Below are 26093 nucleotides of genomic sequence, written 5' to 3' on the forward strand. Positions count from 1 at the left end.
GGAAGTGAAGTCACTTCCGGGCTGGGGTGTTTGTTTGGACTGGAGAAGGGAGGCGGCGGGCGAAGCGCGCGTCGAGCGGGGAAGCGGCGCTGCCTGTGGAGATCCGCGGAGGCCGACCGGATTCGTTGGCTGCCGTCCCCGCTGCCGTGCACTGGGTGAGGGGTTCCCTCGGGCGGAGCGGCCAGAAGGGTGCGGCGACCCCGGCGGTCGAGGGACAGCACCTCGGCAACGGTTGAGGGGCCTGGAGGGTCCCCCGGGTTGTTGGCCACCAAGCCTCGTATGGCTTCCTTTATTCCTTGCACCTTTCGTTGCGTCCGAGAGATGAGTTGGGACCGACTTAGACTCTTTCTTCTCTGAGAAATGGCCGTCGCTTTTTTTCTCATTGTCATTATTATTTATGATTTGGATCTCGCAGCACTCTATCCGGGTCTTCAGTGGCGCGCGAGGGTTGCCGGGATAGCACTTTCTCGTGCGCCCCCCCCCCCACTTTCTTCACCTCCTCACTGGTACCCTTTTCCCCTGCCCCCCACTGCCGCTTCGGCAACAAAGCTCATTGTTTCTCCCCAGTTTACGCCTGCGCGTCGCCACGCGCAGCTCCTACTTGCTGCGCGTGCGCGCTGCTCTCGAAGCTGAGGTGGGGGAAGAGAAAGGGGCGGAGGGACTGGTGGGCTGGCGAGCGTCCTAGGGGAGCGTTCTGCGACCGTGCACGGGCCCGTACCTTTCTGATCGGCTTTCTCCCGTTTCTTCACCTTCACTTACTCTTTATTCTTAGTTATATTGTTTCCCATGCTCAGGATAGGAGGGCTGGACTCCTACTCCGGGAGGGTTGTGAGCCAGATGAACTTTAAGGGCCCATCCAGTTCATATTCTTGGATTCCGGTGCTCTTAAATTTCTTTTCCACTATGTGCTTACTGCCCACTACCACAAAAATTATGTGGCTTGTGGTGAAGTTTGTTTTTTCAAAACATTTGTTGAAGCAGCCAGCAGTGTGATTTTCTGGTGACTCAAAAAGGGGCCTTTTCTGCTTCCTCTTGTTGTCTTGCTTTCCCTGATTTTGCAGCCCCATCACCTCACCGAAACCTCAAACTCTAGAAAGAATTTGGTTTCTAATTTGCCGTGGGAGAAAGTCTAACAGCTGACAGCTTTTGACATTTATTTCAACAGAAGACAAATTCCCGTTTTCGTGTGTGGCTAATATTGTAGTCTCGTGGCATGATTTTTCACAAATTGCAGTTGAGCAGGTGTTGGTCTTCATTTTCTTCAAAATAGCCTTTGAAATTTCAACCGCTGCAGGTTATGTTTGGAAATAAGGAAAGGGTCTAAGGATTTTTAATGTGATTCCGAGTGTTTGCTGGTTTGTGCTTCTGATTCCAGTTTGTGAAAGGATATTTGGGGCAAATTAGCTTGTTTATGCTCCTTGTTAATTGTGAATTTGTACAAAACTTAATCTTTTATCACGGATAAGTGTCTACGACAAATAAAGATAGGTGACTTTCCAAAAATGACAGCCTATTTATCTCTTTCTTTAAGGGATGGGTTTTAGGCAATGGAAACTCCTGTGATGGTTAAAGGCTTGAGAGCTGGGAGGGTTTTATTATAATATATTGCATGTTGCTGTTAAGGAGCTCCAGTTGAGGTAGATGATCTCTAACCTCTCTGGAACAGAGTAAGTTTATAGTAGGCTTTTCCTTCAGTAAGCACTGTACACCTTATTCAGGTTTACCCCTTTATGACTCTAGAGAGTGATGCTCCAGTTTCAGTAGAAAATATAAACAAAATGCTGTTAGCATAGCAATTTCATGGACAGTGTGAGGTGAAAGAAGGTAGAAAATAAGGACTCAGCTCCCTTCCTTTTGTGCTTTTACATATCCTTGTAATTTACAAACGTGTTCATTATAACCTATGAAATAGGCAGAGCAAGTTTTATCTTGCCCATTTTGAAATTGAGAAAATAGAGTTTTATTAGGCACATATTTCTGTAGCACTTAGTAATGCCAGACATTGTTCTGAGTGCTTTTACAAGTATTTAATATTCACCTTCTCTAGGTGGTAAGTACTACTGTAAAGTAAAGATAACAAGTAATGATGTGAATTAACTGGTCCACTGTTGCACAGCTGGTAAGAACTGGAATTCAGACCCAAGTAGTCCAGAGATTATGTGCTCTTAACCATTTTACTGTGCTGCTTGTGGTTTAGTGACATATTCAGGATCCTCTAGGTGGTTAGTGGCATATCGTAGATTTGGACTCAGTCCAAGATTAAAGTTGTCCAAGTTATCTCTTTGTGATCTGAACCACCCTGTTGCATAGGTGCATTAGTAATTTGCGTTTGATACAGCCTAAGGTTCGGTTATAGTAACAATCTTTTTTCCCTTTTTTCTTCTAAATTTCCTTATTTCTATTATTTTTTTAAGATTTTATTTATTTATTCATGAGAGACAGAGAGAGAGAGGCAGAGGGAGAAGCAGGCTTCCAAGGAGCAGAGAGCCCGATGCCAGACTCGATCCCAGGACCCTGGGATCATGACCTGAGCCGAAGGCAGACGCTTAACCATCTGAGCCACCCAGGCATCCTAAATTTCCTTATTGTTTAGAGCAGTGTTGTCCAGTTAGATAACTACTAAAGCACATGTGTCTATTGAGCACTTGAAATGTGGCGAGTGCAACTAAAGAACTAAATTTTTTATGTTACTGAATTCTAATTAACTTAGATTTAAAACCATATGTAGCTACTGGCCACCATATTGGATAGTGTGGGTTTAGAGGTTTGAATTGCTTCTGCTTATTTTTTTTTTTAACTTTTATTTTTGCATTTTTACATTTATTGATTCTTTGTTTTTTGTTTTGAGAGAGGGAGCAGGGAGGTGGAGGGGTTGGGGGAGAGGAGGGAAAGAGGGAAATTTTTTTTTTGACAGAGCACAAGCAGGAGGAGCAGCAGGCAGAAGGAGAGGGAGAAGCAGGCTCCCTACTGAGCAAGGAGCCCGATGTGGGGCTCCATCCCAGGACCCTGGGATCATGACCTGAGCCGAAGGCAGACACTTAACTGACTGAGCCACCCAGGCGCCCTGGAAAGAGGGATTCTTAAGCAGGCTCCACACACAAGTGCAGGCCCCACGCAGGGCTGGGTCTCATGACCCTGAGATCATGACCTGAGCCAAAATCAAGAGTCAGATGCTTAACCGACTGAGCCACCCAGGCGCCCCATCTGCTTATTTTTGTATCAGTTTTTATAAATAAGGATGATATTTCTGATGTGCTTTGAGCTTTTAATTAGTAGTGATGATCGGCAGTACTTGAGCCATCCTTACTCTCACCAGATCACCTTTGTTACATCTAGTTGAGATTAGGGTTAAAGGCCTCATTCTGTGATGTTGTTTCACTTCTACAGGTTTTTGAACATGTGATTTTTTTTTTTTTTTTACCTTATACCTTGCTCCAGCAACCTTTAATTGCTCTAAATGTTTAATAAGCACCAAAATAGGTAATAGTGTCATGTGCCAGGCTCTGTACCTAGTTACTATTATTATTATCCACTTAATAGATGGGGAACCTGAGACACGGAGGGGTTAAAACTTGCCCTTGGGTTCCAGAGCCCCTGCTTTTAATTATTAATGTATACTGCCAAACATTAAAATGAAAAATTCAGTACTGCTTACAAACTTAAGTGGAAAACAGCTGAAGCAGAAATTTCTTTATCCTCTCTCACTAACTGCTGGAGAGACAACTGATTATGATAATAATGTGTGTATGCAAATAATGTTAAGGAAGAAAAGGTGTCTGTGGAGTCAGCTTAAAGAAAAAGGAGAGGGGCTCAGATGGTTAAGCATCTGCCTTCGGCTCAGGTCATGATCTCAGGGTCCTGGGATCGAGTCCCGCATCGGGCTCCCTGCTCCTTGGGAGCCTGCTTCTCCCTCTGCCTTTCTCTCTCGCTCTGTCTCTCATGAATAAAAAAAAAAAGAAAAGAAAAAGAGAACTGTGTTTACAGGTTTTTTTTTTAAGATTCTATTTATTTGAGAGAGAGAGCACGAGTGTGAGAAGGGGCAGAAGGAGAGGGACAACAGACTCCCTGCTGAGTGTTGAGCCTGACACAGGGCTCATCCCAGGACCCTGAAATCATGACCTGAGCCAAAACTAAGAGTTGGGCCCTTAACAGACTGAGCCACCCAGGCACCCCTCTACTTGAATTTTAATGAAAATTCTTAAGAGATGAAACTAGGGGAGAAAGTTTCTAAAACTGAAATGATACCCATATTTTAAATTTTTATAGAAACCATTATGCGGAAGAGGCATTTTGAAAGGGAAGAAACAGCTGAATATGTGAGCTTGTGGATTGAAAGCACCAGACAGCATTAATAGGAAAAAAACTGCTCTTACCTAACCAAAATCTGGTGAAATTTCTGAATTTAAGTGTTAGGCTCTCATTTAGACTCTCACCTGAATAGGATCTTTACAAAAGAAAGAATAAAACTGTGAAAACTGGAATATTTGCAGAAAATAGAAAGGACAAGTGTAAATCTGTCCCATTTAATAATAATATTCAAATATGAAAGCAGAAGATACTCTCAGACATGCAGTGGCTCAGAAATAAATGTCTTCGGGTAACCTTTTGAAGAAATACTAAGCCAAAACTAAGATGTCAGGTTAGGGGAAGATGATGAATAAAAGAAACAATGATGAGCAATGACTCTAATAAAATATAAATAGACAGTAATGTGAATTTTAAGTGTTCGGTTCAGAAATTCTTCTAAAAAATCTATACCTGAGAGAAAACCAAGTAGTATGAAACAAACACTGCTTAAATTATTTCCACAAAACTTGGGAGGTGGAGTGGGAGGAAGGAAATGGGGTAAGTAAAATCATTCTAAAGGTTCTTGTCTGGGAGCAGGGATTGGGTTGGATACCCTGAACAAAGAAAAGCATTCTTTTTTTTTTTTTAAGATTTTATTTATTTGACAGAGAAAAAGAGCACAAGCAGGGGGAGCTGCAGAGGGAGAGGGACGCGGGTCTCAGTCCCAGGACCCTAAGATCATGACCTGAGCTGAAGGCAGATGCTTGACTGAGCCACCCAGGCGCCCCAAGGAAAAGCATTCTAAATGTCTTGAATTGGTTGAGGGTGTATAGAGCATGTTTTTAATTAATAGGAATCTATGTAAATCTATTCTAATTTCCTGATAGATGTAAGTCATATTATTATGCTGTACACCTTAAACTTTACAGTGCTGATGTCAATTATATCTCAGACTAGGGGGAGAAAACTGATATTCCTCAGTAGTTTGTAAGTCACGGAAAATAAATCCGATATTTTAAAAACTCTAGTTAAGGGCGCCTGGGTGGCTCAGTCGTTAAGCGTCTGCCTTTGGCTCAGGTCATGATCCCAGGGTCTTGGGATCGAGTCCCACATCGGGCTCCCTGCTTCTCCCTCTCCCGTTCCCCCTGCTTGTGTTCCTGCTCTTGCTATCTCTCTCTCTGTCAAATAAATAAATAAAATCTTTTCAATAAATAAATAAATAAATAAATAAAAACTCTATTTAAAAATAGGAAAATAGGGACGCCTGAGTGGCTCAGTCGGTTAAGCGTCTGCCTTCAGCTCAGGTCATGATCCCAGGGTCCTGGGATTGAGTCCCACATCCGGCTCCCCGCTCAGCAGGAAGACTGCTTCTCCCCCTGCCTGCCTCTCCCCTTGCTTGTGCTCTCTCTCTCTCTCTGACAAATAAATAAAATCTTAAAAAAAAAAAAAATAGGGGCACCTGGCTAGCCTAGTTGGTGTAGAGCATGCGACTCTTGATCTTGGGGTTGAGTTTGAGCCCCATGTTGGGTGTAGAGATTACTTAAAATCTTTTTAAAAAAAGGAAAATAAAGTACAGGAATAGAATGTAAGAAAAATAAACATGAAATTATGATGGAAGACATAAAACCAAGCATCAGTTTTCAAAAATGATAAATTTTTTAAGATTTTTAAAAAATTAGGGGTGCCTGGGTGGCTCAGTAGGTTAAGCGGCTGCCTTCGGCTCGGGTCGTGATCCTGGGGCCCTGGGATTGAGCCCCGCATCCGGCTCCCTGCTCAGCAGAGAGCCTGCTTCTCCCTCTCCCTCTGCCTGCCACTGCCTACTTGTGCTCGCTCTCTGTCAAATAAATAAATAAAATCTTTTTTAAAAAAATAATTACTTAAAAAAAAAAAGATTTTAAAAAAATTATTAGAGCATATGCGGGCGCATATAAACAGGGAGGGGCAGACAGGGAGAAGCAGACTCCCTGCTGAGCAAGGAGCCCTATGGGGGACTCAATCCCAGGACTCTGGGATCATGACCTGAGCTGAAGGCAAGACACCTAACCAACTGAGCTACCCATGTGTCCCCAAAAATGATAAATTTCTATAAGCTGGGTCAAGTAATCTAACTCTTTATAGTAGAGAACTTGAATACACCACTTTCAGAATTTAACAGATGAAGTAGAAAAAGATTGTGTGTGTGTGTATGTGTACCTTAGAAATAGAAATCACACATTTTTCTCTTTAGGCCCAAGGGACATTTTGCAAAAGCCATAATTGTCTGCAAACAAAACTGCAATAAATCCCAAAAAGTGAAGATTTTTCTGGCTGTATTTTGTTTATTTTTATTTATTTATTTATTTTTAAAAGATTTTATTTATTTATTTGAGAGAGAGAGAACACATGAGAGGGGATAGGGTCAGAGGACAAAGCAGACTCCCTGCCGAGCAGGGACCCCGATGCGGGACTCGATCCAGGGACTCCAGGATCATGACCTGAGCCGAAGGCAGTCGCTTAACCAATTGAGCCACCCAGGCGCCCTCTGGCTGTATTTTGTAACATAATGAAATTAAACTAGAAATCAGGTTAACAAAGTGTAATCAGAAGAACCTTAACCACTGGGAAATTTAAAAAATATTCTTCCAAATAATCTCTGGTTCATTATAAAATAAATAATTTGTAATTACCAAAGACTGGTAAGAACTAAATTCTGTATATATGGGAAATTTATAAGCCATTTTTATTAAATGAAAGGTTGAAAATGAACATGTTTGTCAACTTGAAAAACAGGAACAAGTTGGCTGAAATTAAGTAGATAGGAGGGGAGGGAAAATAAAGTGTAAAAAACAAATTAATAAAAAAAAGTAGAAAAAATCAGTGGAATTAGAGTAGGGGTTTTGTTTATTGAAGTTGAATTTTTAATAGGTAATCCATTCAAAACTCAAAAGATGTAACAAAATATCTCTTGCCACCTAGTTATCCCTCTAGGCAATGAGTATTGTTTTTTTAATAGTTCTTATTGAGCTAGAATTCATTGCATTTATCTCATTTAAAGTACACAGCAGAGTGATTTTTAGGATAGTCATAGAGTTGTATATCTGTCACCACAATCAGTTTTAGAAACCTTGTTATCCCTTAGCTTTCATATAATATGTAGTGCTTTGTGACGGGTTTCTTTTAAAAAAATTTTTTTTTAATTCTTATGTTAATCCCCATACATTACATCATTAGTTTTAGATGTAGTGTTCCATGATTCATTGTTTGTGCATAACACCCAGTGCTCCATGCAGAATGTGCCCTCCTCAGTACCCACCACCAGGCTAACCCATCCTCCCACCCCCCTCCCCTCTAGAACCCTCAGTTTGTTTTTCAGAGTCCATCGTCTCTCATGGTTCCTGTGACGGGTTTCTTTAACTTAGCATAATGTTTTCTTTTTTTTAAAGATGTTACTTATTTAAGAGAGAGAGAGTGCGTGGGAGCTCAGGGGGAGGCAGGAGAGGGAGAAGCCAACAAGCCGACTCCTCGACTCCTCGCTGAGCAGGGAGCCTGATGTGGTACTCAATCCCAGGACCCTAGGATCATGACCTGAGCCGAAGGCAGACCCTTAACTGACTGAGCCACCCAGGTGCCCCAATACTTTAGTGCTTTTAAAAGTTTCTTTTAAAATATGTCATCCAACGCTTTTTAATTTTTATTTATTTTATTTATTTTATTTTTTTAAATTTATTTATCTGACAGAGACACAGCGAGAGAGGGAACACAAGCAGGGGGAGTGGGAGAGGGAGAAGCAGGCTTCCCGCTGAGCAGGGAGCCCGATGCGGGGCTTGATCCCAGGACCCTGGGATCATGACCCGAGCCAAACGCAGACGCTTAACGCCTGAGCTATCCAGGCACCCCTAATTTTTATTTTTTAGATTAATTTATTTCAGAGAGAGAGCGTGCCTGAGTGTGGGGAGGGGCAGAGGGAGAGGCAGAGGGGAAGCGGACTCCATGCTGAGCCGCGAGCCCAGTGTGGAGCTCCATCCCAGGACCCTGGGATCAGGACCTGAGCCAAAGGCAGACATTTTATCCACCAGAGCCACGCAGGCGCCCCTAAGCAAAAAAAAATTATATAGAGAAAGTGACAATGGCACAATGTTAAAAGTTGGTGAATGTAGATGAAAGGTACAAAGCGTTCATTGTACTATTATAAAACTTTATTGTAGGTTTAAAATTTTTCAAAATAGTTGAAGATAAAACAGTATACATTATACAATTACAGAATAAGTGTTCTAGAAACAGTATAAATGAGAATTTAATTATGATAAACATGGGGAATAAGCTTTGGTTAAATAATGATGTGTGATATATTCATATGGGGAAATAAAATATTTGATCCTTAGCATCATACTTAAAGTCTCATGTGAATTAAAGATTTAAATGTAAAAAAAAGTGACACTGTACCAATAGAGAAAATACAAAAAATAAAACCTCAAGGTAGGAAAAAACTTCCTAAGCAAGATAAGCATATCCTAGAAGGTGTAAAGGAAAACAGTGAGATTCTACTTGAGTCTATTTGCAAAACTAAAATATATTAGTTATGTTCAGAACTGTTGAGGATAGAGAAATGAGAGCACTCAGTATATTACAGGAATGTCCATTACCACATTTGTGGCAAATAATCTGTTTTTTCCCCCAAATAATCTTTTTTTTTTTTTAAGATTTTTTATTTATTTATTTGACAGAGAGAGAAATAGCGAGAGAGGGAACACAAGCAGGGGGAGTGGGAGAGGGAGAAGCAGGCCTTCAGCGGAGCAGGGAGCCCGATGCGGGGCTCGATCCCTGGATCCTGGGATCATGACCTGAGCCGAAGGCAGACGCTTAGCGACTGAGCCACCCAGGCACCCCACCCCAAATAATCTGTCTTAAAGTTACAAATGCACATGGCCTTTGGCTTTTGACTTCAGTTATTCCCACTTAAGAAAATGTAGAACACAGATAGCATACATAGAAAAGGAAGGATATGTGTGCAATGGTGATCAAAGCAGGATTGTAACCAAAAAAAAAAACCTGGGAATGTAGATGTGCATTGGAGGGGGAAGTAGTTGAGTAACTGGTGCTGTTGCATCCGTTAAAAAGTGAGATATACCTGTACATGTTGACTAGTATGGATCTTCAACGTAATTTATTTAGTATGATTCTATTAAAATACAAAAATCCTCTTTGTGTGTTTCTATAAGCAAAAAAAATATGAAAGGGGCGCCTGGGTGGCTCAGTTGTTAAGCGTCTGCCTTCGGCTCAGGTCATGATACCAGGGTCCTGGGATCGAGCCCTGCATTGGGCTTCCAACTCCACGGGAAGCCTGCTTCTCCCTCTCCCACTCCCCCTGCTTGTGTTCCTTCTCTCACTGTTTGTCTCTTTGTCAAATAAATAAATAAAATCTTAAAAAAAAAAATATGAAAGGATACACACTAAGCTCTTAACACTGATTACCTCTGGGTAGGAATGGAGATGGAGAGGGAAAAATGTATATATGTGAGACCTGGGTTTTTTTCTTTTTTTTTTAAGTAGGTTCCACACCCAGTGTGGAGCTCAACACAAGGCTTGAACTCAAGACCCTGAGATCAAGACCTGAGCTGAGATAAAGAGTTGGACACTTAACGGACTGAGCCACCCAGGCATCTGGTGTTAGGCCTGTTTTGTATATCTAACTTGTATTTACTTCTTCTCTAAGTAGTATGTGGTTTGTATATACATTTCTTTCACTTCGATGCTTCCTTTTCCAACAAAATTTCCTGTGTACAAACACCTATCTAAAAATTTTTAAATGATTGAAAACAAAGCAAGTATAGGGTGATACATTACTGTTTTTACTATTTGGTGGTTTTAATTTCGGGAAATCTTATTACAAATATTTTAGCAATTTCTAGATATATTAAACTACTTGTTCTGAGTTAGTATTACTATATTCTTTTTTCTTTTTTTTTTTAATGATTTAGAGAGTGAGAGAGGGTGAGCAGGGGGAAGGGCAGAGGGAGAGAGAATCCTTAAGCAGACTCCCCACTGAGCATGGATCAGGACCTGAGCCAAAACCAAGAGTTAGCCACTTAACCGACTGAGCCAACCAGACACCTGAGTATATTACTTTGAAAATTGTTTGATCAGTCAAGTAAGTGTTTGCCTTTGGCTCAGGTCATGATCACAGGGTCCTGGGATCGAGCCCCACATCGGGCCCCCTGCTCAGTGAGGACCCTGCTTCTCCTTCTTCCTCTGTCACTCCCCCTGTTTGTGCTCTCTTGCTCTCTGTCAAATAGATAAATAAAATCTTAAAAAAAAAATTGTTTGCATGAGGGGCATTTGGCTGGCTCAGTTGGTAGAGCACATGACTCTTAATCTCAGGGTCCTGAGTTCAAGCCTCATGTTGGGCATGGAGCTTACTTAAAAAATAATAATAAAATAAATTTTTGCATGAGATTAAGGATGAAAATTTTAATTTTTTTGAAAATAATTTTTGAATCATTTTCTGATAATTTGAGGATTTTATAGCATAATCATGCTTTGAAGCAAATAGTGAACATTAATTGGGGGAAATTACTGGCTTTCTCAGTTCATTTCTGCCAGTTTTGTTTTTAAGATTTTACTAAGATTCATTTATTTATTTGAGAGAGAGCTACAGTGCACTTGTGAGAGGAGGAGCAGAGGGAGAGATCTTCAAGCATACTTCCTGCTGAGCCTGGGGCTCCATGAAATCATGACCTGAACTGAAACCAAGAGTCTGATGCTTAACCGACTGAGCCACCCAGGGACACCTAGGATTTTATGTTTAATCTCTGCACCCAAAGTGGGGCTTAAATTTATGACCCCGAGATTGAGAGTCTCATGCTCCATTGACTGAAGAGCTAGGTGCCCTATTTCTGCCAGTTTTATTTTATTTATTATTATTATTATTTTTTTAAAGATTTTATTTATTTGACAGAGAGATAGCGAGAGCAGGAACACGAGCAGGGGGAGTGGGAGAGGGAGAAGCAGGCTCCCCGCCAAGCAGGGAGCCCGATGTGGGGCTCGATCCCAGGACCCTGGGATCATGACCTGAGCTGAAGGCAGACGCTTAATGACTGAGCCACCCAGGCGCCTGTATTTGTCTTTTAAATCACATAAAGAAAAAGGAGTTAAGAGCCAAAAGTACATTATTACTGATTTCCGAATTTGTGTAGTTACCTTGGATTCAAGTTAAATGTGTAGTGTCCTTGTTTCAGCCTGAAGGACTCGCTTTAGCGTTTCTTACAGGATAGGTCTACTGGTGCTGCGCATGCATGCGCTCTCTCTTGTTCTCTCTTTTTTTTTTTTTAAGATTATTTGAGAGAACACGAGCATGAGCAGGTAGTGGGGGTTGGGGACAAAGGGAGAGGGAGAAGCAGACTCCCTGCTGAGCAGGGGCCCCACAGGGGACTGGATCCCAGGACCCTGACATCATGACCTGAGCTGAATGCAGACACTTAACCCACTGAGCCACCCAGGTGCCCCTCTCATTTTTTTATTTATCTGGGAATGTCTTAATTTCTTAATTTTTTTTTTTTAAGATTTTATTTATTTATTTGATAGAGCAAGAGAGCACAAGCAGGGAGAACTGTAGAGGGAGAGGGAGAAGCAGGCTCCCCGCCAAGCAGGGAGCCCGATGCGGGGCTCTATCCCAGGACCCTGGGATCATGACCTGAGCCGAAGGCAGACGCTTAACCATCTGAGCCACCCATGTGTGCCCCTCTCCTTAATTTTTTTTTTTTTAAAGATTTTATTTATTTATTTGAGAGAGAGAGCACATGAGAGGGGAGAGGGTCAGAGGGAGAAGCAGGCTCCCTGCCGAGCAGGGAGCCCGATGCAGGACTCGATCCAGGGACTCCAGGATCATGACCTGAGCCGAAGGCAGTCGCTCAACCAGCTGAGCCACCCAGGCGCCCTCTCCTTAATTTTTTTTTAAGAATTTATTTATTTGTCAGCACAAGCAAGGGGAGTGGCAGGCAGAGGGAGAAGCAGACTTCCCACTGAGCAAGGAGCCTAAGCGGGACTCAATCCCAGGACCCCATCCCAGGACCCCGGGATCATGACCTAAGCTAAAGGCAGACACTTAAGAGACTAAGCCACCTTGGTGTCCCTCTCCTTAATTTTTGAAAAATAGTTTTGTTTTGTTTTTTTCTTTCAGCACTTCGAATATGTTTTCTGACCCCTATGGTATCTGATGTGAAATCAACTGTTAATCTTATTTTGAGGATCCCTTGTATGTAGGGTCACTTGTTTTAGAGATTATCTCTCTTCTCTTTGTCTTTCAGTAATTTGATTATAATGTGTCTTGATGTGGATCACTTTGAGTTTATCTTAGAGTTTGTTGAGCTTCTTGGATATGTAGAGTAACATGGATTTCATCAAGTTTAAGGAGTTTGGAGCTATTGTTTTTTTTTTTTTTTTTTTAAGATTTTATTTTAATTTTTTAAGGATTTTATTTATTTATTTGAGAGAGAGGGGGAGAGAATCTGAAGCTGACTCCGTGCTCAGCGAGGAACCCAGTGTAGGGCTCCATCCAACAACCTCGAGGTCACGACCCAAGCTGAAACCAAGAGATGCTTAACAGATTGAGTCACCCAGGTGCCCCTACAATTTTATTTTTAAGCAGTCTCTACAACCAACGTGTAGCTTGAATCCACAATCCTGAGATCAGCAACTGAGCCAACCAAGCACCGCAAGGGGCCATTAATTCTTAAAATATTCTTTCTGGCTCCTTGTCTCATTATGTGTATGTTGGTACATTGGATGGTCCCCACTGGTCTCTAAGGTTCTATTAATTTTTCTTCATTGCTTTATTTTTTGCCTCAGGCTCAGTAATCTCAATTGACTTATCTTCAAGGTTGCTGATTTTTTTTCTCCTTGATCAGATCTGTTGTAATCCATCTAGTAAATTTTCCATTTCAGTTATTGTACTTTTTTTTTTAAAGAATTTATTTATTCTCTTTCTCATGAGAGAGAGAGAGAAGCAGAGGCAGAGGGAGAAGCAGGCTCCCCGCAGAGCAGGGAGCTCAATGTGGGACTCAGTCCCAGGACCTTGGGATCATGACCTGAGCCGAAGGCAGATGCTTAACGGACTGAGCCACTCAGGCATCCATTATTGTACTTTTCAACTGCAGAAATTTTTTTTTTTAAGATTTTATTTATTTATTTATTTGTCAGAGAGAGAGAGAGCAGGATCGAGCACAAGTAGGGGCAGAAGCAGGCTCCCTGCTGAGCAAGGAGCCTGATGTGGAACTCGATCCCAGGACCCTGAGATCATGAACTGAGCTGAAGGCAGACGTTTAACTGCCTGAGCCATCCAAACATCCCTCTTTTTCTTTTTTTTTTTTTTAATAATTTCTCTGTATTAGTGTTCTCTATTTGATGAGACCTCATTTGTTTTTGTTTTTTTGTTTTTTAAGATTTTATTTATTTGAGAGAGCACAAGTAGGGGTGTGGGGTGGGGGGAGGGAGAAGCAGGCTCCCTGCTGAGCAGGAAGCCTGATGAGACCTCATTCTTACGGTTTCCTTTCGTTTTTTGTACCAATTTAAAGTCTAATAAGTCTAGTGTCTAGGCTTCCTCAGGGAAGTTTATGTATAAGTCATTTTCTTCTTTGCATGCTTCCTAATTTTTTTGTAAACTGGACATTTTGAACATTATAATATGGCATCTTTGGCAGTTAGATTCTCTCCTTTCCCCAGGGTTGTTTTTCTTTTCTTTTCTTTTTTTTTTTTAAGATTTTATTTACGGGGTGCCTGGGTGGCTCAGTTGGTTCAGCGACTGCTCTCAGCTCAGGTCATGATCCTGGAGTCCCGGGATTGAGTCCCACATCGGGCTCCCTGCTCAGCAGGGAGTCTGCTTCTCCCTCTGACCCTTCCCCTTCACCTGTGCTCGCTCGCTCTCTCTCATTCTCGCTCTCTCAAATAAATAAAATCTTTAAAATAAAAAAAAGATTTTATTTACTTACTTGAGAGAGCACAAGCGGGGAGAAGGATCAGAGGGAGAGGGAGAAGCAGGCTCCCCACTGAGCAGGGAGCCTGATGTGCGGGGCTCTATCCCAGGACCCCGGGACCACGACCTGAGCCGAAGGCAGACGCTCAACCAACCGAGCCACCCAGGCGCCCCCCCCAGGGATGTCTTTCTGCTTGATGTTTGTTTGTTTAGTGACTTTTCTAAACTAATTCTGTAAGAGTTTGAATTGTGTGTGTGTGGCCATTGAAGTCTCTGTTCTATTAGCTTAGAGGTCAGGTAGTTATTTAAAAGAGATTTTCCAGGGGTACTTGGCTGGCTCAGTTGGTGGAGCGTGCAACTCTTGATCTTGGGGTTATGAGTTCAAGCCCCTATGTTGGATGTGGAGATTACTTAAAAATAAAATCTTTTTTTTTTTTAAAGATTTTATTTATTTATTTGACAGAGACAAAGCGAGAGAAGGAACACAAGCAGGGGGAGTGGGAGAGGGAGAAGCAGGCTTCCCACTGAGCAGGGAGCCCGATGTGGGGCTCGATCCCAGGTCCCTGGGATCATGACCTGAGCCGAAGGCAGACGCTTAACGACTGAGCCACCCAGGCGCCCCTTAAAAATAAAATCTTAAGGGGGTGCCTGGGTGGCTCAGTCGTTAAGCATTTGCCTTCAGCTCGGGTCATGATTCCAGGGTCCTGGGATCAAGGCCCGCATTGGGCTCCCTGATCAGCGGGAAGCCTGCTTCTCCCTCTCCCACTCCCCCTCCTTTGTTCCCTCTCGCTCTCTGTCAAATAAATAAAATCTTAGGGGCACCTGGATGGCTCAGTCAATCAGCTGCCTTCAGCCCAGGTCATGATCCCACGGTCCTGGGATTGAGCCCCTCAGCGGGGAGACTGCTTCTCCTCCTTCCAGCGCCCCCTGCTCATGCTCCCTTTTAGCTATCTCTCTCACAAATAAATAAAATTTTTTTAAGACTTTATTTATTTGAGAAAGAAAGAGAGTACCAGGGGGGTAAGGGGCAGAGGGAGAAGCAGACTCCCTTCTGAGCAGGGAGCCTGATGCAGGGATCTATCCTGGGACTCCGGGATCATGACCTGAGCCGAAGGCAGACACTTAACCGACCGAGCCACCCAGGCTCCCCAATAAAATAAAAAAGAATTTTTTTTTTAAGATGTTATTTATTGGACAGAGAGAGAAAGAGCACAAGCAGGGAGAGCAGCAGGCAGAGGGAGCAGCAAGCAGAGGGAGAAGCAGGCTTCCCTCAGAGCAAGGAGCCTGACATGGGACTCTATTCCAGGACCCCAGTATCATGACCTGAGTTGAAGGCAGACGTCCAAGCGACTGAGCCACCAGGCATCCCTAAATTAAAATCTTTTAAAAATTTAAATAAGAAAGATTTTCTGGGGCTCCTGTCTGACTCAGTTGGTAGAGTGTATGACTCTTGATGTTGGGGTTGTGAGTTTGAGCCCCAAGTTGGGTGTAGGGATTGCTTTAAAAAAAGTCTTTAAGAGGTTGTTTTGTTTTGTTTAAGATTTTATTTGACAGAGAGGGATAGAGCACAAGCAGGGGGAGAGGCTGAGGGAGAAGCTGCCTCCCCACTGAGGCAGGAACCTGATGCGGGGCTCTATTCCAGGACCCTGGGATCATGACCTGAGCCAAAGGCAGACGCTTAATGAACTGAGCCACCCAGGCGCCCCTAAAAGAGATTTTCTTAAATACCTATAAGCAAAAAACAACTCTCCCAGTCTTTGCAGATGGGCTGTTTATGTTGAGGCATACCTTCAAAACTCAGGCAGTTTTCAAGTCTTTCTTAGCCCACCCTACATATGCATAGCCTGAAGGTCAGCCAGAGATGAAAGTGTAGGGCATTCTCAGCTCTTTTCTGAGCATGCTCCCAGCACTGAACCTGCCCATAGCCTTCTAGATTCCCCAGAATATACAGGAGCTTTTCAAAGTCCTTATTCCCAAAGGATTTCCTTTACCAGTCTTTGCTCCCAGGCTTTTTGCTTTGTCTTTTGTCTGTCACAACTGTTATTCCTTGCCCTAGGTGGCTTTGGCTATTTTATTTGCCTTTAACTATTTTTAATAGATGCCAGTCCAGCACTTTAAAATGATAAATTTTATGGTATTTGAACTATATACCCATTTTTTTTTTTTTTAAAGTAAGCATTACACCCAGCATGGGTCTTGAACTCACAACCCTGAAATTAAGAGTCACATACTTGGGGTGACTGGATGGTGCAGTCGGTTAAGTGTCTGACTCTTGGTTTCAGCTCAGGTTGTGATCGCAGGGTCATGGGATCGAGCCCCATGTCAGGCCTAGAGTGGAATTTGAGACTCTCTCCTTCTCCCTCTGCCCCTCCCCACTGTGCATGTGCTCTCTTGGCCACGCATGTTCTTTCTTTCTCTAAAATAAATCTTTTTAAAAAAAGTCATATGTTCCACGGACTGAGCTGACTAGGTGATCCTATACCCAATTTTTAAAAAATAGCGTAACACACAGAGGATAAAGTATAATGAGTGTGGTCCAAGAAGGGTCAAGAACAAGTCATAGAGGCTCTCAAAAAAAAAAAAAAAAAAGAACAAGTCATAGAAGAAAATTTAAAATTCGATACATTGCCTTACATTAGAACTAGAACACCTTGTGTTCAATAATTGTAGGTCCATCAAAGTTCTGAAAGTAAATGATCCTTACCCCCCTGGCTTTCACTTGGCTGGCTGTAGCTGGAAATGTGATCTGGTCAGCAGTTGTTCCCTCCCTCAGTTGTCTAACACTGGTCCAGGTTTCAGTTCGTTATTCTTGGTTTCAGTTGTGATTTGTTTCCCAAATATTGCTTGATAAAGTAATTTTATTTATCGTCCTTTAGAGACTTTTTCACTAGGATCTATACCAAAGCCACTGCTTGTTTGATGAGGTGATAATGAGCAAAAAGCTGACCTACAGCCTTGTCAAACACAGGGATTGAGCCCTTTTTTGCTAAACTCTGTTAGGTTTTGTTACTGGTTGGCATCAAACAAAGAAGGAGGGGAGTACCCTGGGATTCTCAAACTATAGAATTTGCCGAAGCAGACTTTTCATTGTTTATAGAAGCTTGTGCTCATATATTGTATGGAAATTTTTTTTTCTTCAAAAAAATAGATTGCATTTATATGTAGATGTACTTTCAGTCACTGAGGCTTATTTAAAAACAAATTTGATGTGTTTGTGGATGGACATGTCTCACACGTGGTTGCTACTTACTCAATTCCATTTAAATATTGAATATCCCATAGTCTGCTAAACTTTGTTGTTGTTGTTTTTTTTAACTGAAGCTGTAAGCCACTTGTTAATATTGTGGTCTTCTGAAAGGGAGGATTTAATGGGTATAAGTTGGGATAGGATACATGTTGGGAAAATAACAAAAGCTGTTATAAATTGCAGTGTCTTTGAACATAATGATCAGCTCATATGCAGAGTAACATCCAGTTGTAAAACAGGATTGACCTCTGCTTTTCCTAATATTTGAGTTTAATCTAAAATGTAATACCTGAGGGGCGCCTGGGTGGCTCAGTTGGTTAAGCGACTGCCTTCGGCTCAGGTCATGATCCTGGAGTCCCTGGATCGAGTCCCGCATCGGGCTCCCTGCTTGGCGGGGAGCCTGCTTCTCCCTCTGACCCTCCCCCCTCTCGTGTGCTCTCTCTCTCATTCTCTCTCTTTCAAATAAATAAATAAATAAATCTTTAAAAAATAAAAATAAAAAATAAAATGTAATACCTGACATATGAGAATGAGTAATTTTCTTCAGAGGAACTGGATTGATCTTTAGTCAGAACTTGTTATCCAAAAAAAGGGTTTTATTTCATCCAAGATAAATGATAAATAAAAAATAACAAGGATACCATCGTCTGTTTTCTGTCCTGTCTGCTTTTATAGTGCCTCTTTTTCCTAACTCAAGTCATGTTTCATTCTACCCATACTCTGTCTCTGCCTCTCTTTCATATGTATACAATAATAACTAGGGCAGAAGTTCTTAATAATTTCTAGTTGAGGACCTCTTAACTAAAAATCTCACTACCATGATGGTATTGTAAGTAGTATTCAGTATTTCAGAATATACATATGTGTGTCAGGCTAGAAACCTCCCCCCACTCCCAGCTTGAGAGACTAAATTCACATTATATGAACGGTATGAGTTTTTATTATACTTACATACTCTTAAGGATAAGTCCATAAAATGAATCTAAAGGAGGGGCACCTGGCTGGCTCAGTCAGTAGAGTATGCGACCCTTGATCTCAGGGTTGTGAGTTCGAGCCTCGCATTGGGCGTGGCGCCTACTTTATTTATTTTTTTAAGATTTTATTTATTTGACAGAGCGAGAGCAGAAAAACAAGCAGGGGGAGTGGGGGAGGGAGAAGCAGGCTTCCAGCGGAGCAGGGAGCCTGATGTGGGGCTCGATCCCAGGACCCTGGGACCATGACCTGAGCAGAAGGCAGACGCTTAACAACTGAGCCACCCAGGTGCCCCTGGAACCTACTTAAAAAAAAAAAAAAATCTAAAGGACCAGCAGTACACATAGAGCCAGCACTCCCTGAACCGTAAACCCAAGGAAAAAACTATTTGTAGTAGGAGGTTTTAGTTTTAGTGTTTTATTTGATTATGATAACTTTGGAGTAAGAAGGCCTGAAGTTTGTTTTGTTGTTACTTATTTTTGCTTTTGTTTTAGAGAGAGAGAGGGTGGGGGCGGGGGTGAGCAGAAGAGGGGAGAGAGAACTTTAAACAGGCTCCACGCCCAGCACAGAGACTGATGTGGGGCTCGATATCAAGACCCTGAGATCATTACCAGAGCCGAAATCAAGAGTCGAATGCTTAACTGACTAAGACATGCAGGTGCCCCAGGCCTTAAAGATTTTAAAACTCTATCCTCAGGGTGCATGGGTGGCTCAGTCATTAAGCATCTGCCTTCAGCTCAGGTCATGAATGGGATTGAGCCCCTCATCGGGCTCCCTGCTCGGCGGGAGGCCTGCTTCTCCCTCTCCCACTTCTTCCCCTGCTTGTGTTCCCTCTCTCGCTGTGTCTCTCTGTCAAATAAAGAAAATCTTTAAAAAAAAAAAAAAAATAGGGGCACCTGGGTGGCTCAGTCAGTTAGGCGGCTACCTTCGGCTCAGGTCATGATCCCAAGGTCCCCGTATTGGGCTCCCTGCTCAGCAGGAAGCCTGCTTCTCCCTCTGCCTGCCACTTCCCCTGCTTGTGCTCTCTCTCTATCAAATAAACAAAATATTTAAAAAATAATAATAATAATAAAACTATCCTCATATTAGGTATGCTGATTCCTCCCTTTGGCGCCAGTCACACTGCTGTTTGATTTTATGTGCAAGTGACTCTTGTTATATGTAAACCCAATCTAGCAATTTCATACTTAAAGAATTAGTAGAATATTGTAGAATCTGAACCTTATGCTTCAAACTTTTAGCCAGCAATATATCAGCTGGGTTAGATCATGTTATCACCTGTTGAGTAGTGTATAAGAAACCAGACTACTGTATCAGATACTGCTCTGCTTTTACTCATGAAAGAAGAGATTAGGTGCGGGGCGCCTGGGTGGCTCAGTCGTTAAGCATCTGCCTTCGGCTCAGGTCATGATCCCAGGGTCCTGGGATTGAGCCCCGCATCGGGCTCCCTGCTCAGCGGGAAGCCTGCTTCTCCCTCTCCCACTCCCCCTGCTTGTGTTCCCTCTCTCACTGTGTCTCTCTCTGTCAAATAAATAAAATCTTTAAAAAAAAAAAAAAGATTAGGTGCTTGAGCTAGTTGGAGTCTGGTAGTCGTTTGTGGCTGTGTGGGGGCTTGCTATTGCCTTTCATGGAAAGATGTTTATTACATACTATGAGGGTAATAAAACAGTTTTAAAGGCAGTCTGGAGGGGTGCCTGGGTAGCTTAGTCGGTTAAGTGTCTGCCTTTGGCTCAGGTCATGACCCCAGGGTCCTGGGATTGTGTCCCACATCGGGCTCCCTGCTCAGTGGGGAGTCTACTTCTCCCTCTACCCCTCCCCCCTGCTCATGATCGCTCTCTCACACTCTCTCAAATAAAAACATTTTTTAAAGCAGTCTGTAGACACTATCTCATTTAAAAGCATGCATATTATGTAGTTTAGGTGCTTGACACTCATTGTACAGTGGACTAGTCCAGACATGGAGTAATTCAACATGGACCCAGAGATTAAGCAAATAGAGAGTATGCTATGAAGTCAAAAGATCCTGAAATAATAAAAGGGTGGCTCAGTTGGTTAAGCCTCCGACTCTTGGTTTCAGCTCAGGTCATGATCTCAGCGTTGTGAGATTGAGCCCCGCATCAGGTTCCACATTCAGCAAAGATTCTGCTTGAGATTCTTTCTCTCCTTTACCCCCTCTCCCCCTACCTCTCTCTCTCTCTCTCTCTCAAATAAATCCTAAAAAAATTAAAAGAAGAATAAAAGATCCAGAGCCCTCTGTACCTTGGAACTGAGGTACTAAGAGGTTATTAAAAGTGTGTTTTCGGGACGCCTGGGTGGCTCAGTCAGTTAGGCGTCTGCCTTTGGCTTGGGTCATGATCCCGGGGTCCTGAGATTGAGCCCTACATCGGGCTCCCTGCTCAGTGGAGAGCCTGCCTCTCCCTCTCTCTCTGCCCCTACCCTTACCCTCATGCTTGCTCTCTCACTCTCCTCTCTTTCAAATAAATACAAAATCTTAAAAAAAAAAAAAAAAAAAGTGTTTTCATTTGCAGTCCCTGGGCTTTTTAACACCAGGTTTTCTTTCTTTCTTTCTTTCTTTCTTTTTTTTTTAAGATTTTATTTATTTATTTGACAGAGAGAGAGAGAGCGCGAGAGCAGAACACAAGCAGGGGGAGTGGGAGAGGGAGAAGCAGGCTTCCCGTGGAGTGGGGAGCCCGATGCGGGGCTCGATCCCAGGACCCCAGGATCATGACCTGAGCCGAAGGCAGACGCTTAACGACTGAGCCACCCAGGTGCCCCAACACCAGTTTTTAAAAGTAGAATTTGCTTTTCATAAAGTCACTTGATGACTTAAGTCTTCCATACCATGCTTGTTTTATAAAGCAAGGGATATCCAATATTTTGAAAATCAGATGATTTGGGAGTTACATTCAAGCAGTTGATTACCATCATTGACTGTTACCAAAAAATACTAGATGAATCTAGGCTGTTCTCAGCTGTTTCTTCTTCTTTTTTTTTTTAAAGATTTTATTTATTTGATAGAGTGAGAGAGCACAAGCAGGGGGAACAGTAGAGGGAGAGGGAGAAGCAGGTTCCCCGCCAAGCAGGGAACCCGATGCGGGGCTCAATCCCAGGACCCTGGGATCATGACTTGAGCCGAAGGCAGATGCTTAGCCATCTGAGTCACCGAGGCGCCCCTCTCAGCTGTTGCTTAAACATTAAGATCATTTGAGAAAAAACTGAAACTTCCCAATTGCTTGATTTATCATGTGCATTAATATGTCATGTGCATCTGGTACCTAACCATGATGCCTGGTGGTAATAGATGCTCATTAAGAACTGAAGGACTGACTGACAAAATTAACTATTGTTCTTCTTTGAAGGTTAAAAACGACAACTAACGCCAACCATGAAAGATCCAAGTCGCAGCAGTACTAGCCCAAGCATCATCAATGAAGATGTGATTATTAATGGTCATTCTCATGAAGATGACAATCCATTTGCAGAGTACATGTGGATGGAAAATGAAGAGGAATTCAACAGACAAGTTAGTTTTGTGTACAAACATGATCTTTCTCATAGCCCATTACAGCCCTCAATATAATTGTACTTGTCCCTGTAATGTGTTTTTCATCTGGTCCCTTATATTAGTGAAATATAGGAATTTATATGCTACCACTCCTATTTTATTTGTATGCTGAGTACTACCAGGTTTATCTGCTCACTGAAATAACTTAGGGAAATTTGCAGGGTCCCACCCCAGATAGTCTTATCCAGGAGGACTAGGGTGGAGCCTGGAAAACTTGTTTTTTAAAAGCTCCCAAATCAGGGGCGCCTGCCTGGTTTAGTTGTATGTGACTCTTGATCTCAGGTTTGTGAGTTCAAGCTGCATATTGGGTGTAGAGATTAATTAAAAATAAAACCGTAAAAAAAAAAAAATCTCCCAGATGGGGTTCCAGTGTGCAGTTAGGTTTGGGAACTACTGCTTGCATCCATCACATTGCACTTAAGAGAATATAAATTAGGAGCAGACAGGCATGGGTACTAGGATACAGAATTGTGCTGTTTTTTCACCTGAGGTTCTTAATTTGATAAGCCTGAAAACCTGACACCAGTGTTAATCCTTAGAGGATGTTCATACATTGATGAATGTTGTCTTTTATTCCCATATTTCTGACATCTGTTTCCATCTTGTGTCTAGTTCCTCCCTGATCATGGCTTTGGTAATCAGTAGCCAGCTTGATTTCACCATATCCAGTGATGGATAGTCAAGAGTAAAAAAGTGTAGTCTTATTTCAGTGAGAATCATTTGGGCTCTTTTTGGTTTGTTTTTAATTAACCATGCCCCAACCCTACCCTCTACAGAATTTTAATCATTTTTGGGTGGGTTTAGGGTTTGTGTAGTTTTAAAATATCACAGGTAATTCTGACAAATTCCTCAATGAAACTATTCCTTTATTACTTCCCCACCACCCTCAGTGGAAAAAAGAATATTCTGCTAAAACAAAGACCACAAAACCCTAAACAGATATTCCCTAGTCTTACGGTAAACGTTTCTTTTTCTTGGCAGAGAAGCAGAGGAGGTTACAATACTGTGGTTTTAAGTGCTTTAATACAAGATACTTTAAGCCGTTCCTAGTGATGTCTTACCAAATGTGCTATAAATTATGCTTTATATATTATAAATCCAGATAGAAGAGGAGTTATGGGAAGAAGAATTTATTGAACGCTGCTTCCAAGAAATGCTGGAGGAAGAAGAAGAACATGAGTGGTTTATTCCAGCTCGAGATCTCCCACAAACTATGGACCAAATCCAAGACCAGTTTAATGATCTTGTTATCAGTGATGGCTCTTCTCTGGAAGATCTTGTGGTAAAGTTATTTTTCATCTTTTTAAAAACTAGCTCATCTTGCCTGTAAGCAGAAAAGCCAGCAGTCATCTGTTTAAGAAGAGTTCTACATTTCTTTCTCTTCGGAAATTGTACTGCTTCTTACTATGGAAGCAGAGGCCTTCTGGTCTCCTCACTTATGACATGGAGTGACTTCTGGCAACACTCTGGGGCTAGTCTCAGACTACTAACAGACTACTAGCCACTGCTTTTAGTTTTAATAACTATGTTGCCCTAGGATATGTAGATGACTTAAAGCATTAATCCAAAAGAAGTATACAGTATGTCCATGTGACTTGCTTATACAAAAGTAGCTTGATGAAGAGGTTTTGCTCTTCAATTTTGCCTTAAACATTTGGCGAAATTTTCAAAATTTTATCTGAAAGGTGAAAGTTTGGATATTTTTTTTTTTCTGGCCCAAGATTTAGTTACCCTAACTCCCATTTGGAACTTGGATTTAATAGGGACTTTTATAAGCTCTTGGCAGAAAAGGAACTCAAACCTATTTGCATTTTTAGCTATTCTCCATGTCTTGTTGCTGGGGATGGTATATTTGCAGTAAAAGGTTTTTTAGGAATTATGATGAATAATTCTGATGAGTAAAGTCCTTTGCTGGTCATAATGTATAACTTTAATGTGGACCCAGTATTATTACCTAGAAACTGGTTTGTTCGACTTGACTTGGTCTATTTGAGATTATGTTAATTCCTTCTCATTCTTTTGTAGCTGCCAAAAGATTACACATTCAAGAACACTGCTTTTTTATTTAAACCTCACATTTTTAAAGTTTAGATACAGTTCCCTTGAGAGAAGTGAGACTATGTCCTGTCCAAGGAAATGGTTGTGTATAAATTATGAAACTAAAATTAAATTATTGCTCCAACATGTTATTTAATATGCTTTGGTCTTGAAGTAAGTGATATAGGGGGTTCAGATTCTGTCTAAAAGCCTCTCAGCATTCCTACATTTCAGGGCCTGGAATACATCTTGATTTCTTTTCATCTTTTATCAACTGTGGTGGAGGCAAATTTCCAGCTATTCTCAATATGCTGACATGTCTGCCTAGGAAAATAAAGATTTAGAGGTATAGAATAATGGCTCTTAGAGATTTTGGCCCATTCTTCCCCTAACTTAGGCAAAAAAAGAGTCCCAGAGAGAGTGACTTATCTAGGCTTTCATAGGAAGTTAGGAGCAGAGCCGAAATTCCATCTTAGGTCTTCAGATTCCCCATGTAGTTTTCTTTTCCTGTTACAAACCTTGCTTCCTGTGGGAATCAGAATACAGCAATTTTAGAAAGATAAATCCATATTTTCAGTGAGGATCATGAGCAAAATTAATCCATAAACAATTCCTCAGTCCCCTTTAGTCATCATTTCAACACTTGTTTAGTATGTTTGCATAGTATGAAACGGTTAAAATAAAATAACATAGTTAACAGAATTCCGTATTCTAGGACACCTTTTTAGTTTGTGTGAAGTTAGTGGGTCTGGTTACACTTAGCAAATTTAATTTCAATTCCTACTTTCTCTTTAGAAGGTGATAAGTTTTCATATAAATAAATAGTTGATATCTGATTCCTTCTTTCCCTGCTATAGATAGATTTTGGGGGTTAAGTTTAACCTTACAATCTGAGTTCTTTTGTTTTATATTTTTTTGGAAGATATTTTTGCATGTGGATCTGGGTTGAATGCTTCTGAGTATTTGAAGCCATTTGTTAATGAACTTGCTTTTTTATGTACTTATTTTCCAGGTCAAGAGCAATCTGAATCCAAATGCAAAGGAGTTTGTTCCTGGGGTGAAGTACTAAAATATTTGAGTAGACGGGGCCCTCTTTTGGTGGATGTAGCACAATTTCCACACTGTGAAGGCAGTATTAGAAGACTTAATTGTAAAAGCTCTCTCTTGTCACTGTGTTACACTTATGCATTGCCAAAGTTTTGTTAGTCTTGCATGCTTAATAAAAGTGCTGAGACTGTTATTAAGTAATAAGCTGTCAAACATTTACTGAAAATAGAATTGGCCCCATGGCTTGATGTGAAGACAGCGAGGAAAGAAGCACCAGTCAAGTTGTGACAAAGCACCAAATTAAAATGACCTCTAAATCTTAGTGAATTGTCTTTTTTGAGGCTAAACTAGTCCCTTACGGTTAGCAAACGCTTGTTAATGTCTAAACTTTATAAAAATGAGTACATTTAAATTAAGTTCTAGTTGTTAGGCATATTTCTCAGTTCAGACTTAAATTTACATTTGTAACTATCAAAAAGGATCTCCTTTTTCTGAAGAAGGCCTTGTTAATTTGAAATAATTCTTTATAGACAAGTATATCTTTGGTTTACTGAGGTTATAAGGTAGTAATCAGATGAGAACTAGTCCTGACTTCGATGGTATTTTATCACCTAAGAAATAGTGAATTCTTCTAATGTTACATCTGAGGAAGTATGTAATTTGAGAATTGCATCTTTTTCTAAGGACTCACTGCATCATAGCTATGCCTATGTGAAGTGCAACATTTGACCCACCATAATCCAACTGAACAAAGTAATGGTAACATGATTTGAGTGGTGCTTTTCCTTGCCTTGTTAACCATCACTACAATAGTCTACAGCACAACTTTTCTTTTAACAAAGCTAGAACAGTTTTGGCTTCTTAAACTTCATACTTGGGTAGGTTAAGCTGCCATACGTGTTCAGTGTGAATAGTGTTTAAGTTGAAAATATTGTAAAAAAATTATATTTTTTCAAAAATATTTAAAAAAATAAATAATAGTAGAACTGAGC

At 41.5% G+C, this 26093-nt stretch overlaps 1 protein-coding gene across 1 annotated transcript; it reads left to right on the forward strand.

Moving 5' to 3' along the window:
• Positions 1 to 26091, forward strand: PAIP2 (poly(A) binding protein interacting protein 2). The gene is made up of 4 exons (XM_045893401.3): positions 1 to 155; positions 21812 to 21975; positions 23120 to 23299; positions 25067 to 26091. The coding sequence occupies exons 2-4, from the start codon at positions 21838 to 21840 to the stop codon at positions 25121 to 25123; spliced, it is 375 nt and encodes a 124-aa protein (XP_045749357.1). The 5' UTR covers positions 1 to 155; positions 21812 to 21837; the 3' UTR covers positions 25124 to 26091.
• Positions 26092 to 26093: the final 2 nt, after the last annotated feature.

The sequence above is a fragment of the Mirounga angustirostris genome, unplaced genomic scaffold, assembly GCF_029215605.1.
Source record: "Mirounga angustirostris isolate CCGP_5_RB_7025 unplaced genomic scaffold, mMirAng1.0.hap1 SCAF_7, whole genome shotgun sequence".
NCBI lineage: Eukaryota > Metazoa > Chordata > Mammalia > Carnivora > Phocidae > Mirounga > Mirounga angustirostris.

Coding starts and splice junctions, on each gene's coding strand:
- PAIP2 (XM_045893401.3), top strand. CDS start 21,838: ATGAAAGATCCAAGTCGCAGCAGTACTAGCCCAAGCATCATCAATGAA. Junction 21,976..23,119: donor AAGAGGAATTCAACAGACAA/GTTAGTTTTGTG, acceptor TTATAAATCCAG/ATAGAAGAGGAGTTATGGGA. Junction 23,300..25,066: donor CTTCTCTGGAAGATCTTGTG/GTAAAGTTATTT, acceptor CTTATTTTCCAG/GTCAAGAGCAATCTGAATCC.